Source organism: Chlamydotis macqueenii, chromosome 20, assembly GCF_036417535.1.
Source record: "Chlamydotis macqueenii isolate bChlMac1 chromosome 20, bChlMac1.mat, whole genome shotgun sequence".
Lineage (NCBI taxonomy): Eukaryota > Metazoa > Chordata > Aves > Otidiformes > Otididae > Chlamydotis > Chlamydotis macqueenii.
In genome coordinates this window covers 8975614-8992821 of record NC_141575.1, presented here as the reverse complement: position 1 = coordinate 8992821, position 17208 = coordinate 8975614, and the positions used below count along the sequence as shown (strand labels likewise).

At 48.9% G+C, this 17208-nt stretch overlaps 1 protein-coding gene across 2 annotated transcripts in view; it reads left to right on the top strand.

The window, feature by feature from the left end:
- Positions 1-17208, top strand: part of PAPPA (pappalysin 1) — a 181167-nt gene that overhangs the window by 156171 nt on the left and 7788 nt on the right. For both annotated transcript variants that reach the window (XM_086763700.1, XM_086763699.1), the window contains exons 19-21: positions 939-1048; positions 7803-7874; positions 11641-11739. In XM_086763700.1, coding sequence (XP_086619826.1) covers positions 939-1048; positions 7803-7874; positions 11641-11739 — 281 coding nt within the window. The remainder of the gene's footprint in view (positions 1-938; positions 1049-7802; positions 7875-11640; positions 11740-17208) is intronic.

The following is a 17208-nucleotide window of genomic DNA, read 5'->3' as shown; positions in this document are numbered from 1 at the left end:
GTGAGAAGGCAGAAGCAGATGGGGAAAATAATAGCATCCAGTCGTGGTCACCATGAATCCCACACACCTTCGGTAATTCCACAGACACCTAATCTGCCCTTCCAGGCTGAGGTGTGTGCTGAGCTGAAGGTTCAGCTCTCCAAACCAGTGCTGAGATTAATTCCTCCCCCAGTGCTGACTGGAGTGCAGAAATCCTAATGACACGTCTGCAGCAGCTGTGCCATTCACGAGTGATTTTCCAGGGGGGAAATGGTAATGGTCCAACACACTGGGGCTTACGGTTGTGTCACCACAGGGCTCTGGGATATTGCTGCAGAGTATCGCAGCGTGTTTTAATGAAGAAAGGACAGGATTCCCACTGGGTATGACAGTTAATCAGAGGAAAAGCAGGTTTATGTGGGAACAAAGCCATCATTACCTCTCTGCGTCCTTCTTGTCGACTGTGGGACGTAGGTGATAGCTTGTCTGCAATGCCATTAGGCTTGGTCACCCTCCGAAAGATTATTAGTGAAGGTCTGTAAATTTGACAGATCAAATGTTAGGTTTTTGTCATGTCATAGGTGAGATGAGTTCGGCAGCCTCTGCTTAATCAGTCCCGTTGCTTGAAAGAGCAGTTGAAATGGAAAAACATTTTCTTGATGATCTGAAAGTGCAAAACCTAACCCCCTTCTTGGAGTTAATAGCCAGAGAAATACCTCGATACACAGCTCCTACAAAAAGGCCCAGGAATATCTACCACCCTCACGGTCTCCTGCCGAGATGCAGGGCTGTACTCAGCATTTCACGTGTGGCTAGTGATATGTGATAGTTATGGTTGACTGCTAATTGCAGTTTAGGAAAAACGAGCACTAATCCTGTCCTTCAGCTGGCAGGATGCTGAGAGGGGCAGAAGCTGCTTGCTGTAACCCTTGGCTTTATCCTCTCCGTGTTTTGCGCAGGCGCGGAGTGTACCACCTCCTGTCTGGATCACAGTCACGAGCCCATCCTCCTGCGCGTGAACGAGACCGTGCAGGACATCCAGCACTGGATGAACCCTCAAAGAGTGAAGGTCAGTGCCTGACAGTTTTACTTTTATTTTTTTTTGTTGCGTGTTTACATGCAGTGAGCAAACAGTGTTACCGGTGGTTCATGCAGTGAGGGGAATACATGGGGAAAAGTCTTCTGCCCGTTAGAGAAGAATTCCTGATCTTTGTTGTGTCTTTGCGTGCTGTTCTGGTAACTCGATGGCTTTCTCCCCAAGTTGCTTTCTCTCTGTGATTTCCCAGTGAAAATCGGTTCAAGGCAAAGGCCCCAGATCTGTGCTGAGGTCCACCTGGCACCTGCAGGGTCTGGTCTGGAGACGTGATTCATTGCACAGGAAAATGTGATGGGCAGGGAGAGAAAGGGCACTGGCCAGGTTTTATTATCTTCATCCTGTTCAGTGTTTTGCATGCTTTGGGTGGCAGGGCTGGATTTTCTGCACTGCTTTTGGATGACAAAAGCAGCTGATACAGAGGGTATTTCATTTCCCAAGCCAGCAGAGCTGGCTGAGTCCTCCCCCCGCCGCTTCGCCCGCATGCGAGAGATGCCTGCTCAGCACAGCCCCTTCCAGAGGTCACCGCTTCTTCCTCCCACTTGCCGCAGGCGCATCGGCGGCATTAACCGCTCACCGCGCTCTGTCCTGCGCGTCCTCCAGCGCGCACCAGCATCGGTCCGTGCTGAGGGGTCCGTGCACACCCACGTCCAGCGCCTTGCATACACGCTGGCCCCTGCACACACGTGTCACCTGCACTTGGAAACCAGACACGCTCATCTGCCCCTTCCTTAAAACCCTCATGCCATCTACAGAAAATGTGTGTCAACAGGCACTTGTGCCTGCGCGGTATTTCTGCTGGTGTAGACATTTATCTGGACGCGCTCAAGTGCGCGTTGGAAGACGCTGGCACAATCACGTGTCACTGGGGCGCAGGTTGCTGGTGGTGCTTGTGCAAACGCTGTTGGCTTTCACGTACTTGGCCTTGGCTTTGCAGGAGCCCATTTTTCGCATTTGAGCTTGATTTAGGAGAAGAGGCAGCCAACATGCCCAGCATGTCCTGAGCAGCTTCAAGAGTCTTTTTGTTTTTCTACGTGCCTAAATACGTACCAACAGTTTGGGATTTTTGAAATCTAGCCTTGGCTGTGGATAGTGATATTGCTCCGAAAATCTATGTCACCACACTGGAACAGGTTGCCCGGAGAGGTGGTGGATGCCCCATCCCTGGAAACGTTCAAGGCCAGGTTGGACGGGGCTCTGAGCAACGTGGTCTGGTTGGAGATGTCCCTGCTCCTGGCAGGGGGGTTGGAGTGGGTGGGCTTTAATGGTCCCTTCCAACTCAAACCATTTTATGATTCTGTGATTTATATTTCCCTCTTTGACATGGAGCAATAGAATAAATCCTGGAAAGGGACAGGGAACAGAAGTCCAGACAACACGACAAGCTCGCAGTGTCCTTCCCAGCTTCCCATTCCCTCCAGTTGCTGAGATTCTATTACTGCCTCAGCACAGGCTTTGCCAAGTTTCTGGCATGAAACATAAAGAAAACCCCTTTCTCTGAATTAGGGGCAATTTCTCGCTGGCCCTTTCCGGAGTGCTAGACTTTAAAGTGGTTTTGTAATTCATGGTGAAGTACAGTGACAGCTTCCCTCCCGTTCTCTGCTGCGCTCCTGCGTTTATTGATGCGGGGACGCAGAGGGAGCTGTAACGAGTTGTATACCGACGAGTCTCTGGAGGGCTCATTAGGCAGCAGGGAAAACATGTAGTAGTACAGGGGGAGATGAGGGGAGTGAGGGATGGAGGAGAAATCAAGGTTTCCAAGAGTACACTGGTGAATAAGACATTTTTTGCCCTGATGTTGAGGATCTTGCAAGAGCTTTTAGGCTCTTTGACCCCACAAACACTTTGTAACTGGAGGGTGAGATTTGGGCTTGAAAACTTGTGTTGGGAGGCGGAGGAGAGCCTTTAGGAGACGAGCAGGATGATGCTGAGACACGCTGGAGGGGATGTTTTTAGTAGCTGTAAAACATCCCCCTTATTCAGCTCTCCAGATTGAGGGGATGTCGCCCGCAGGGAGCAGTGCCCCGTGGGGGAAATGCTGGTGGGACCAGGGAGACCCTGCAGAGACGGGACTGGGATGCCTTAGGGGAAGCTCCCCATGGCCACGTAATTTACACCATTAATAATATGTCTCTCTATTTACGGCCAGTGGCAGCTCGCTGTTGTGCCTTACCAGTAAAGCAAGCAGCTGGGTGTGTTGACACGGCAGGTCTTTGTGGATCTCCAGGTACTCGAATGACGCGAAGGAAGCACTTTAGTGACTTAATTCCAGGCACGAGTCGTGTACAAATGAGCGCAGGACGAGAAGCAGATAAAAGCAGGACCAGTCTGCGAAGCTTACCTCTGAGAGGAGAGGCACAGCTATAACACAGGGAGAGCTGGCAGGAAAAAAATAAATATATTTGCATGTGGCTGCTGAAGCAACAGCTGTTATGGAAGCAGAGTGGGAAGAGGGAACCATCCCTCCTCTGGGGGTTGTTTAGAGCGGAGCTGCACAAATCACTTGATTTTTTGGTTCGCTGGGAGTTGTATCAAATTAAAAAAAAAAATGTTTGCTCCTAATCAAAGTTACTTTGTTGTTGTTGTGTTTTTTGGTGAACCAAAAAATTGGAGAAAAAAACATGTTACTTTGAATGTAACTTAGCATTTCATTTTCAAGGATTTTTTTAAAAACTTCATGTTTAATTACAATGAAAAGAACCTTAGAAATTAAATGTCCTCTAAAAGGAACAACAACAACAGGTATTTCATTTCAAAAAATGTCTAAATATTGATGTGTTTTTCAGAATTGGATTAGGCTGAGTTGCTTTGTTGGGTCTGAAACAGTTAGCCGAAGTCGGTACAAGTTGGCAATGTCTTCCAAATCAGTATTTTCGGCAGGAAGAAAAAAAAAAATAATCACCTGAAACCTTCTGTGTGTCTGTTCTGCACGGGGCTGCGTTCAGAGTAAGCACTGCTGCACCCATCATTTCCCATTTACTGTACGCCGGCACGGGCAGCAAGCCGTTGAAGACGCCTCGAGATAGAGCTGCCAGGAGTGGCTGTGCAGGCGGTGGAGAGAAAAACGCTGAGCGTCTCCGAACGACAACCTGGCAGTCCTTTCCCATTGACTGGGGAGAAACAGGGCAGACACTTAATTTCTTAGCTTGTCTGAATTTGCGTTCTCGCCTTTGTGCTGAGTGGGAACGGGCCAAATGCTGTGCAGATGTGTGTGAGCATTGAAAGCCTGGGCATGGCCTGACTCTGCCTGCCAGTGGGGCTGAGCATGGCCCCTCCGCACGCCTGCGGTGCTGCCCTGCTGCTGCTGATGAGTTTTCCCATCTGCACTGCAAGCCCTGGGATTTTGGTTGTCTCCTTGTCATCAAGGAGAATTCTCCTTAAATATCCCCCTACTCATTTAAGCTTTGCAGTTTTTCTCCTTCCTTCCCCTCTCCTCTTTCTGCAAGTGCTGGGCTTGGTTTGCAGGCGGGGAAACTGAGTCACAGAGCGGTGAAGTGATTTGCTGCAGTCTGGGAAGGCAGGAGTTCCCACCCTGTCCGTAGCTACAGGAGGAAGCAGCCCCAAAGCACCGTAGCTCCTCTCCCTTGGCAGCAGCGGCCGATCCCCTCACCACCGCGACATCAAGCCAACGGTTAATTGCTGTGTTCGTTTAGCTCCTGAGGAGAGAGTTAGCTGAAACCAGTAGATGCCAGTCCCTGGGCTTTCGCCCTAGGGGACACTTGACCCATCTAAGGTGGAGGAGAGCTCTCCACCGGCCTCTTGGGGAAACCTTATCCCCTCTGCAGCCCGCAGATGGTTGACATCATTGTGTTAGTCCCACCGTGGGAGGGAAGCGCCGTGACCGAAGGCACTAGGTCTTCCCTCACAAGGAGAAAATGACAGCTTGATTTGCTTTCTTGGCTCTTTGTTACCTACTGTGGGAGCGCATCCCGGCTTCCTCTCCCTTCGCAGCAGATGGAGTCACAGCCACCAAACCGCAGGCATAGCTGGATGGCGTTTCTGGGATGGGGACAGGACCGAAGTTAAAACACCCGTCTGCGCGGCACGGCCCACGCGGGAGGGCAGCTGTGCTGCAGAACCTGCTGCACAAGGGGAGCCGGGGCCATGAGGGCGGCATATGTCACTGCAGCGACTTGGCGGCATGGGGAAGGGATGGGGCTCACAGAGGCGGCGGGCAGATGGGCTTTTCCCACCATGCACCACCTGGCTTGTGTCGGATGTGGTCCTTCTGCTCACCTCTTACTGCGTCCTTTCTTGGCCTTGTGAGTCTGCCTTCCTTTCTGCACGCACTGATGCTGTCACATCCTGGTCGCATCCCGCAGGAGTGCTGCCTTAATCCCTCTTTTGTTGCTTTTTCTGCATTTGTTTATCTCAGTTGCCTCATGCAGCACCCTATGGCCCCTATGTGCCTGTTTGCACCACAAGAGGCAGGAATGATGTCCAGCAACCCAGATCCTCCCCAATTTCTCAATTTTCCAACAATCTCTCCGTCCCACACCTCGTCTCCCATCCCGTTGCACTCCACACACCACAGCAGCAGCCTGAGGGTACAAACAGGCTGGGTGCTGGGAATTCAGGGCTTGGAAAACCAGGAGGAGCAGCCGGGACCATGGCCAAGGGCCCTTTGCTGAGCTTACTCTGCTTCCAGCTCCGTGCAAGTTAGCGGGATTGAATTCACTTGGAGTACCTCTAATGGTCTCCACTAGCAAAGCGTCATCTGAGGAGAGGGTAAAGTAACTGGGACTAAGCCGTTGGCAGGTACTACTCAAGTGCAATGCGAGTGTCCTACTGACCCAGTGGTTAATCTAGCATAAGGTCATCTGGCTTTCCTACACCATGGAGACTTCCTACACCATGGAGACCTGCCTAGGGCTGCACCCCCTTTTCCTGGAGGATGTCCAGCCAAAGGCTGTGCCACCCTTGGGACTGAAGATGACCTTGACTGAAAGCTCCAAGGAGAACGCCATCCTAGCAGAGACTTTGCCTTCCACCCGTTCCTCTAAGGGAGGGTGCTGACTTTTTAATACTGGGGGGGTCAGAAGAGTAGTAAGTGCTGTGAGGGATTGCCCTCACGTGGAAACCTCCTTTTTCAAGAGCCCGTTTAGGGCTATTCAGCTCCTTTTGTTAGCTCTCGCGCATTCACGCGCCTAGAGAGGTTTTGTAAATATTGATGCTTCTTACCAGGGGAATGCGAGATGTTATTTGGAAGTGCTGCTCTTCTATTTATTGTCTGACTGGCCTTGGGTATGGGAGGCAAGCGCCTACGTTTTTCTACTTTGGTTTAATTCTTGGGTTCAAATGCTCTTGAACTGCTTCCTTTCCTCTCCCCCTCCCAGTCTGTTGACTGGCCTTGTTTATTTTGAAACCTAGAAAAGTTTCCTTTCTATTCCCTCTGAAGTGCAATAAACAGAAGAGGGGAAAAAAAAAATAAAATCTCACCATTTGTGGCAGGCAACAGCCTGGAAATCTCCAGCTGTCTGTCAAGAACGCGCTGGGGGAATGTCTGACACTGCAACCTCCCTCCCAGGGGATAAACAACGTCCTCCTCCCTCGCCCGGCTGATCTCCGCTCACACAGACGGGCCCTGTTGCGAGGCAGGTGGGGCAAGCCGGGCTTGACTAATAGTGGAAAATCCGAGAGCATCGGAAAGGTAAACAGCCCAGTCAGATAGTATAAAAGTCCTTTTTCTAGCACGCGCCAGGTAAGCCTGAAATGACAGGAACTGTAAAAACATGCTGCGGTTCCCCTGCAGATGGATTAAACTAGCCCTCAAATAAACAGGGGAAGGGATGGCTTGTGCGTCAGGTCTTCCCAAATGTTAATGTCTTCCTTCCCTAGGTCTCCATCCAACCCCAGCCTCTGCCCTTGGGCAAGGACCTACGTGTTCATCTTGCCCAACTGGACATTGTAGGGTTTCATCCATGAACGATAACCCAAAATGAACGTTGTGCCTGATGTCCTGGTGAATGGATGGGAGTCCTGTCTCCCAGACCGCTGTGGTATTGAACCACCATCTCCACTGACTGGCCAAACTTTACGTCCCCTCTTAAAACTGAAGTTTCCATGTCTGCAGGGTAACAATGGCTGCCCTGGGTGTATCGTCGTTGAGTAGGCTGGTCATCGTTTTTGCGCAAAGCTAGGCACCCCAGAATTTATTATAAAACCAGAAATTATTATAAAGCTCATATAAAGTAGCAGGTGATGCTGTCCTTTCTGGGGGTTGTTCTGAAGGCATGTACTGGAAGGTGCTTCCATTTAAGATCTAAAAGATAGTGCACAAGTGTGTCTGAAAGTCCACCTTTAGCATCTTCTAGAAGCACAGATACAATGGGTAGCAGAGAATGAGAACAATGAGAACAATGTTTTGCAGCACCAAAGAAATCCCTCAATTAATTCCTAAAATGTCTCCCCCCACCCAAGAGTGACACAGTGGACCTTTGCCTTTGCCTTCCCCTGCCACGTTCCCCTACCATGAGTGAAATATTGGACATGACATTTTAGGAGAACCTTAAATATTATTTTAATCTCAAATGTTCTGTTATTGCAAGTGTCAAGTCCAACACTTCTTGTAAATACCTGGAGGACAGCCAGGTCCTGAGAACACAAGAGGTGTTAGGAACTTAACTTCATTGGTTAAGTACAGGAGAACCGTAAGAGCCAGCACGCTGACTTTCTGTACACTGATTTCTTTGTCTTAACTTTTTTTTTTTTTTATTCTTCTCCCCTCCAGAGCGTTGTCTGCACAGCAGGACTCAAGTGGTACCCTCACCCTTCCCTGATTCATTGTGTCAAAGGCTGCGAGGTGAGCTTTCGCTTTAGCTCGGGTGGTCCGTGCTTGCTCTCCTATGTGTTATGGTGACAGTCCCTGCAGTCAGGTGGGCTGTAAATGCTGCTTTTCCAGTGAGACAAACAGACTTTTGCCCTGACTATCCTATCAAACAGGATGTGATCTCCTGCATCAGCTCTGACACTCAGTGGTTTTCCTAGAGCCAGTGGTTGGGTGACTCCCAGGTGGCTCAACCTTGGTGGGCCGTCAAAATTTCCCAGGATCTGGGAATTTTTTTGAATTTGCAAAAGCTTTCAGCTGTTTTTCCTTGATTTTGACATCTTATTGTCCTTTCCAAGGCCACTAGGCTTTGGGCATTGCTGTGTGCAGATAAACTTTAGGAAAGCCAGAAGCAGAAATTCTGCCACTGGGTGGACAGCAGAGCTGGACAGTAAGCAAACCATACATCTCTCCACTGTACACCTCCATCTTAACTTGAAAAGAAAAAAAAAAAAAAAAAGAAAAATGCAGTTACATTTCAGCTGTGATACATTTTTACAGTCTTGTGTGTTATTTGAAAAAAAAAAAGCAATTATTTTGAAGGTTGTTGTTTCTGCTGGCAACAGTCTTTGAAAAGTCTGAGAAGTCTTAAGATGCTTCCAGTGGTTGCATGGGGCTGGGGCACCTCTCTCTATGGGTCAAGGCGCTCATGCGGTTCACGTCACGCCAGCCGTTGAGTATCTCACCCGTGCCAAGAAGTCAATCCTCGTGGCACCTCTGTGGGGCTGGGAAGCTTCACGCCCATGTTAGAAACGGAGTAGCTCACAGACAGAGGGATGGATGGCTGCTATGGGTACATGGACGACGGGCGCTGGAAGAGCTGTGTCTTGACCCCACGTCTCCTGACTTGCTGCAGCACTGACTGTGCTCTCAGCACCCAGTAACCCAGTTTTACAAGCACATTGAAGTTATTTGCCCGGAGTGGCAGAACATGGCACAGAACTCCTAAATCTGACACAAAACTCTAGACCACATTGCTGCGCAATGTGATTTGTCTTGAAGTGAAAGACAGGTTTCCTTCGCATACAAATGCTGGGCCCAAGAGGGTAATAACTCTCCAACAATGTAATAGTTTCTGTCTAGTTGTTCCCTAAATGAAAAGCATTCTGCTGTCAGGGCTTTGAATGTCATAAGCCGTCTCATGCATCACATTCATGCAGGCTGGCTAGGTGCCCCTATTCTCCAAAGAGAGCTAAAATAACATCCAGCCACCATTAAGAAATGCCATTCAGGTGCTGATGCACCATTGGGAATCCACTCTCCTGCTGTTTAAGGATAGTTGTTACTGAGGCAAACTTCGCAATGATGTAATAATTTACCAGAAGCCATTATTACTGACATGCTTTTTCTCAGCGTTTTCTTTCCTTCCATCACTGTTAATTGCCAGACGCCTCTACATCAACAGGAACTTTCTTCTTTTCATCGTTCATTCAGCAGTGTCACTGCATTGCAATCTATCATCTTGGAAGGCTTCGCCCAGACAATTGATAATGGCCTGTAGCACCGTTTTTGGAGCATGATGCTTCCAGCATCCACGACTGGGCCAGCGCTTCTTCTCTGGCATTAAGATCTCGGAAGAAATGCCGTCTTCACCAGGCCTTTTTTCACAACTATGGAAACAGGGAGTAATAAGCTAGTAGGTCAATAATGCTAGGTGATGGTATTAGGGAGGGTTCCCTGAGCAGAAGGCTGTAAGCGGGGCATCATTTACCCGTGGTGATCACCGTGGTCGCCCAGGCTGCTGCCGCAATGTGATTTTTTGTCGCTCCCTAGTGGCAGGAACAGAGGTTTATGAGTCGGCCCCGTGCTTCTCGGCAACTAATTTAGGTGTTTCAGTACAAAACTAGGCCCGCTGGACTACCCGTATAGTCCTCCAAAAACACGGGGCCACTAAGATATGCATGAAGACCTACAGAGATCTCGCCGTCCACAGCCAAGCCTCCAAGGTCTCCCAAATGAGGGTTTTGGTACCAGATCGCAATAGATGCTATTTGTCCCGTTCTTCTCCTCCAAAGGATTGACTTAGCTATTCTGTGCCAGTGCAACTGAAAGGCAAATTCTTCTACAGGTTTCTTTTACTGATTTTTTTCCAGTGATCATTGGTGTAGGGTACAGGCGTAGGCATGGAAAATTAAAGGCAAGCCTTCCTTGACACGCAATGCAAGTGAAACCTGGAGAAGCCTACAAAATGTCTTGGGAGGTTGGGCAAAGTTCATGTTCTTGCTTATGACCAGGTTGGCATAAAAATACCTCTTAGCATATTAATTCAATTGGAAGGGCATTGGTGAGTCAAAGTCTTTGCCCGTATTAATTAGTCAGTCTCTGTGGAAGACAATGAGGTTAAGCCAGTTTAGAGGGATAGGAGCCTCAGCCCCTAACCCTGATTTCCTTGTCAGCATTCGTAGTATCTGGGTGTAGCTAAAAAAGTGACACGCAATGAGGCAGTCACCTCCTGGTAGTCCTGCTCTGGTCCAATATGTCCAGCACGGCCTGGATTTCCTATACACTGACAGAAATATTTAAACTTGCAAAACATTAGCAGTGAAAGTCTGTTTCTGCACTACTCCACAGTGTCCATTTCAATACTGGTGAGCATGGCCGTGGCACTGTTTTGGGAGAGCGCGGCAAGCTCTCATTGCTGGTTCTTCAGGTATCTGTCATCGGGATCAGTCTGGTACTGCAATTGCTGCAAAACTCTCCCAGGAAACCTCCACAAGCCTCCCCACCAGCTCTGCTGTGATGCCTTCTTGTCGGAAAGTCATAGAATCATAGAATCGCTAGGGTGGGAAGGGACCTTTCGAGGTCATCTAGTCCAACCCCCCTGCAAGGAGCAGGGACATCCCCAACCAGATCAGGTTGCTCAGACCCCCGTCCAACCTGGCCTGGAATGTTTCCAGTTGCTTAGCTCTCTGCTGAGCATCCATTTTTCTGACCTTACAGAGCTGCCTGGGGTTCTTGTACCTGGCACAGGTGTCATGAAAAACCAGACTTCAAGCCTTTTCTTCCGAATCGTGGTTATTATTCAGGTCCTGCGCAGCACACAGACTAGTGATCACATTGCACAGACTAGTGACCACATTTTCTTCTTCAAGGTGATTGATGAATTTTACTTAACAGTTCTCCACAAGATCTCTCTGAATAACTGCCATGATCCCAGCTCTGAGCTGGGGAGCGGTGGGAGATGACGTCTCATGGCCAAGGTCACACGCAATCACTGCCGGTCAGAGAATGGAGCACGTGGTCCCTGTGCTGAGCTCAGACCGCTTTCATTTCTCTCTGTGATGTGTTTTGTGCCCTCAGTGCAGGCACTTGTTGCATAGTTGGGAGAACTGTGGTGGAAAGTACAGCTATTAAAAGCAAGCCAGTTTTGCAGCTATACGTAACCTCCTCCTTATCCCACATAGTTTTGGAAGGTTAGCTTAAAATTATCAAAAGGTGCTACAATTTTAGATGTCTTTAGATGCTGTCTCTGGGCCTAGTCAAATTAATATTCCTAAAGCATCATCTTACGTGGGATGTGAAAAGCCAACAAGGGCTCATTTCCCTTCCATCTAGTGTCCTTTTTTTTTTTCTGTCTGCATTGAAGGAAGAGGGGAATAATTATCTCTTGCTTTTCAGGGCAATTGGTAATGTTACAAACTGTTCTGGCTTGTTTAAGGCTTCGTGTTTTCCTTCTGACATATTGTTACAGATTTTAGCCATGTCAACATTCTCAGTCTTTTTCTGCTTTCTCCTTTTTCAGCCTTTCATGGGGGACAACTACTGTGACTCCATCAACAACCGAGCCTTCTGCAACTATGATGGTGGGGACTGCTGTGCCTCAACAGTCAAGACCAAAAAGGTAGGGATGCTCCTTCCTCTTTTCACTAGGAATTCCTTGGTGAGTGCTGCTTTGCACCTGGAAAAATTGTATTTTTGCTAGAATAGGGTCCAAGGTCTCAGAGGGACCCTCAGTCCAGGCGTCAGCTCAACATAGGCACTGAGTTCTCGGTTCATTTTTAAATTCTCTCTTGATATGAATGTGCATTTCCCATCATAACCCACCATGTACCTGTACAAGGCAGGTTCTTAAATAAAGCAGTCAGAGGAGTTCATTCATTCTTATTGTACATGAACCCTCGCTGCTCTGTAGGCAAAGACTGGCTCCCTCCAAAACCCTGGGCGTGTTCATCAGAAAAGGTGCACCTCCTGCTCAGGAGACCTTCACACAAACACTGAGAAGGGTATCTTTGCCCATCCTGATATCCACCCTTAGTGCTCAGAGGGAAAACTGAAGGTTGGGAGTCATAAGGAAAGAACAGAGAACAAAACGAAAGCATCATAGCAAGTCCATACTTTGATTTGTGTGTACCCAGATGCGCGTGGCTCGCTGACCATCCCAAAGGACAGAGCAGGACAGAGAAGGGTGTGCAGCAGAGCTGAGCAGAGATGTGAAATGTCTTCTGCACAAACAAGAGACCACATAGACCGGGACCTGCAAATCTTCCCAAAGAGGCAGTGGGCACAGCTAATGGCAGAGATTTATAAAAACATTATTTAATGCAGGGAGGATGCTTAGGAAAATAAAATCCTGGTTTTTATCACACAGCAGTGAGGGAGTGCAATGGTAATTACCTGGAAGCAGGATCCAAACAAGTGAAGAAAAGTGCTTATTCGCACAATGTGTGTTTGAATGATAGGATGCATTGCCACGGAGTATGGTTAGAACAAGAATATATTTGAGGTAAAAAAGAGAATAGGTGTGTTCATGGAGTTTAGCTCCGGCAGTGGCTATAAAACACTGTGATCGGGATGCAGTTTCTGGCTCAGGGATATCTAAACCATGGACCGGTGGAGTCTGGGGAAGGACCCCTCCACACATCTCCCTTTTGAAATGCTGCTTTCACACCTGTTTCTGACCAGTTAGAGCCAGTGAATGGAGCGTTGGAGCTTGTGGATTGAAGCAGTATAACATTTCATGTGTTTCCAACCAGGATAGATTTTGAACTTGTTTCTTAAAGAAAGGAAAGAAAATTTTATCCTCTGCCACATGAGATTTTTACCTTGTCTTCAAGATTTGAGTGTAGATCAGAAGGAAGAACATCCGGCTATGTTAAGTAGCTGATATATAGTAATAAATAAAAAAAACTTGAGAACAGACGGAGGAGGCTTGGGCTCAGCATATGACATCATCCTTGTCACCCATCTGAGGAAGAAGGTCCTCTCTGCTGCAGCTGAGGGACTGAAGATGTCTCTGCAGGGAGCAGTCCTTTCTAAGACAGCTTTGCCTGGAGTCTGCTTTTCCTTGGTTCAGCCAAAGATCTCTTAGCAGTACAGCACGGTGGGCTGTGTCTGGCCCATCTGGGAACACTGGGGAAGGGTAATGGATGTGTCGTGGCAAGTGGAAGGATTTAATTTCACCACTGGGGGAGAGGTAGTTTTCCTAAATGTGCTTTTTTGGACAAATTTTCCCCTGTATTGCTGTGTTTCATTTGTGAGCGTCCTTGCGAGCCATGTGCTGGGAGGGAAGCACGGGCAGGTGAGCTTCTCTGTTCCCCCAGGGTGGAGTAGGGCATGGAGAGCTCATCTGGGGCTCCCTGCTGCCACCGCAGAGACCAGTGGGGTGACAGCCAGCAGCTCGCCTCCAGTGTCGTCTCCAAGAAGAGATTCCTATCTCTGGCTGATTTTCCACCTCCCTAGGAGGAGCAGCCCCAGGGCAGGCACAGCTTGCTCTCTGGCTTCGTCTCACAGGCCCACCAGCTGGGAGAGCAGGGCTGGAAGTGCCCAGTAGCTCAGCATGGCATAGGTCTTCTCCTCCTACAACAGCCTGCCTGGGAAACTTTATCTGGCTGCCTCCGGGCTTGAGAGCAGGGGATGAAAAATCCCAAGAGGTGCCAGAGGAATGGAAGTGAGGTGGCTGGGAGGGAACCAACCCAAATCAGCTCCATCAAGACAGGAGCTAAGGGCACAAGGTATTGCTGGGATGGGGACAGGACTGAAACTCAAGGGATGTGGGTGCAGAATTGAGGAGGAGAGCGATAGGATTCAGGTTTGGGAGCAGAATTTATTGCTGGGCAGAGACTTGAGGCAGAGCGGGATCTGCACAGAGTTGTAAGCACTTACTAGCCAGGCGAGTCACGCTCAAAATATCTGCTGCTTTGCTGCCTCCCAGAAACGAAGCGACCACCCAAGAGGGGGAGGGCGCTTTGTAGCCCAGTTGGTTGCTGGTTTCTGTGCTAATACTGCCTGATGCAAAGGCCAAGTGATTCGGAAACGGGCAGCTGGTCACACCTCTGGTGCGTTTCCCCCATGGAGAAGGAGGTTTTAGAGCTTTTTGGAGAGAAGTCTGCTTTCCCTGACTTCATTGCGAGGTGTATCTTCGTGGCTGGGGGAATTAGACTTGCCCTAGTTTGAGTTTTAGAAACCCCTGTCCTAGAGATCACACGGTTTGAGGGCCGAGTCACAGAGCCCATCGTGTCCTCGGCATGCGCTCAGCTTCCCAAAGCTTCTCCTCTCTCCCAAAAACCACCAGCATCCCAAGGCTTGTGGGAGGAGTGAGGAAACCACCTTCTCCGTGGACCTTCCATGCCAAAAGCAAGATGCTAAGTCCCAGTTTATTACATTTATAGGGTAAAGGGGGGAATAATAACCCAGCCGGCGGGGCTGCGGCGTCAAAGCCGGAGAGGCAGCAGGCAGCACCTCTCTGCCTGCACAGCGGCTGCCGACACCTGCGGCGGCAGCCGTGGGGCCGCGGGCCTCGGCTCTGCGAGTTATTTTCCCGTCGGAGGCCTTTGACTGGGACCAGATTTCGGGGAAGGCTGTTCAAATACAGCCCTCCCTTTGAAGAGGTTTATGAGTGGAGCATTACAGGAGATATTCCAAGGGGAAAAACAATGAAAGGTGAGAGAAAAGGGAGCTGAATAAAAATACTCCGCATACCAAATCCTTCCAGCACAGTTTGCCACCTACTTAAAAAGGCACAGTTCTAAAATACACACTGGGTGTAAAAGCCAAAAACCTGGAGGAGACACAGGGAGGGGTGAGTCCAGTTCTGTTAATTCCAATACCAGATGAGGATGTATTTTCATATGGTTGTAGAAAGAGCGAGACACATGAAAGAGGCTGCTCTGCTCCTTTTCTTTCAGGGTTACATACTATGTGGCAGATGTGTCAGTCTTCTAAAGCCCCTGCAAGTTTACCCATAAATGTCTAACATTTATGCAACACCTGTTTTTCTCCCAAAATGTCACAGGACATTTTACAAGCTTTAGATTTACCATCTTTTCACCATTGCAGCCATTGCTGAGGTGACACATGGTTCACATTTAACAGAACATAGCAACTCGGCACATTATTTTAGGAAAGGGCTGAAGATTAACATTGCATCATGCGAAGATTCAGGAGTTAACAGTCAAGTAAGAGCTGGCTTCAGATCTTTAATGTCCGCAAACTGTCAAGACTTAAGTTTCACTGCGATCCCACTACCCTCCCAAAAGCACGTTCAGCTGCACACAGCACTGTGAACCAGGCCGCGCGAAAGCCGAATTATTCAGCCCACATTCACTTGACTTCTGAGCCCTCTTACTTGATGTGAGATTTCTGCATGCTTCTGTTTTGTTGGCCTCAAAATGCGCGAGAGGCTTCCTTGCGGCATTCCCTTAGGGCCCGTTTTCCCTTTGCATCTGAGCGTTAGCGGCAAACGACCTTGTGCGTTTCTGCAGCGAGGGGAACAGAGCGGTGTGACTTATCTGACCAGCCGCCGCCTAATCAGCGCTGCTGCCAAGATAGGAAATAATGAGTATTTGCCCTGAACTAGTCACAATCGTGCTGGAGAGCTTAAAAGAAATCATTAAAGACCTCTTTTGAATGCTACAAATGGCAACAAATAAATTCAGTCATATTCTGTGCATAAATTCGAGGCAACCACAGTCAGCAAGCAGGGAAAAGAGACATTCATCAGCTTAATTATTTGTTGTGCGCTAATTGATCAGCGTCCCCCTGCAGCGGGCAGGAAGCCAGCGCTGGCGCAGGGATGAGGGCCACCCAAAGAAGAAGGGACGCGTGTCCCACAGCGGCTGGCGGTGCAGCCCCGGGCCGGTGGGCTGCGTGGGGAGGGAGGGCTGGCAGCAAGGTCCGCAGTTGGGGCGGAGGACGGGGCTGTGCCGCTCGCAGCTTGCCCTGTGCCTGACCCAGGAGCAGCTTTGAGAGACAGGAAGGCCATTGTCGGCCAGCTTCCAAGGGAGAGAAAGCTTCTGTTGTGTATCTGGAGGGGATAAAGTCTTCCGTGAAGGACAAAGCAAAATCCCATCTCCTTTTAATCTTCCTACCCTCCTGACCCAGCACAGGTTGCCAGCTCCCTTCTGCCTGGCTGCTCCAGGAAGCTGCTTCTTGCTTTGTATCCTGCTGCAGATAAAAGAAGATACTATTTTTTAAAACATTAAATACGTGACACTGCTAAACTGAGAAAAATAAATATCCTGGGCATAACCAGCTGTCTGTGGGCTGGCGGCTGCCTGCGAGGAGCTCCTGGGGCGTGCGGCATTGCAGGGAGGGAGGTTATGGCTATTTCCTTCTGATTTGTTTTGGGACATCTTCTCTCCGGTCGCTGTTCTTCACCTCTGTTCTCTTCCCCTTCCCTTTTATAAGTTTTCCCTGGACAAGGCTGTCTAGAAAGGCCTCGCAGAAATAAGAAATGTCTCTCTTTAGGTTCTGTTTATGTGCTTTGTTCCAGACTTGGGTCTCAGATTTGCTTAGTTGAAGATCCTGCAGCCTGATCCCTGCAAATTTAAATAGAATTTGCCGTTTTAAAATTCCCCCAACTTAAACTTTTTGAAAGGGCAGCCTTTCATCTGTCTTTCCTCTCTGTCTTTCCTTTTCATCGCATAAGAAGTAAACCTCCTCCGATGAGAAAAACCTGTCTCATTCCATTATCACTTGGGTTTTCCTTCAATGGCTTTGCCCCACAGCACTTAGAAAAGAAAAAGAAAAATTGTCCTGGCAAAAATTCCCATCTCAAATGCCGCCCCTTCAGCCTCTTGACATTTCTGTCCAACACCTTGAAGAGGAAAACCAGCAAGTGCCTCGGCGGAAAACAAATGAGGACTTGCAGTAGATAGAGGACCGTGTGGGATTCATCCAAAGCTTTGCTTATCTAAAAGATAGGCGAGTTATCAAAACCTCTTCAGAGACTTTATGGCAGAGAATTCAAGGCCTAAAGAAAGGAGCTTTGAACTGCTGGCTCCAGCAGGGATTTCCAAAGGCTGTCCTTGTCTCCCTGGAAAGCGGGGTCTGCTGCACTCCGACCCCTAAGAAAACAGAAATAACCGCTTCT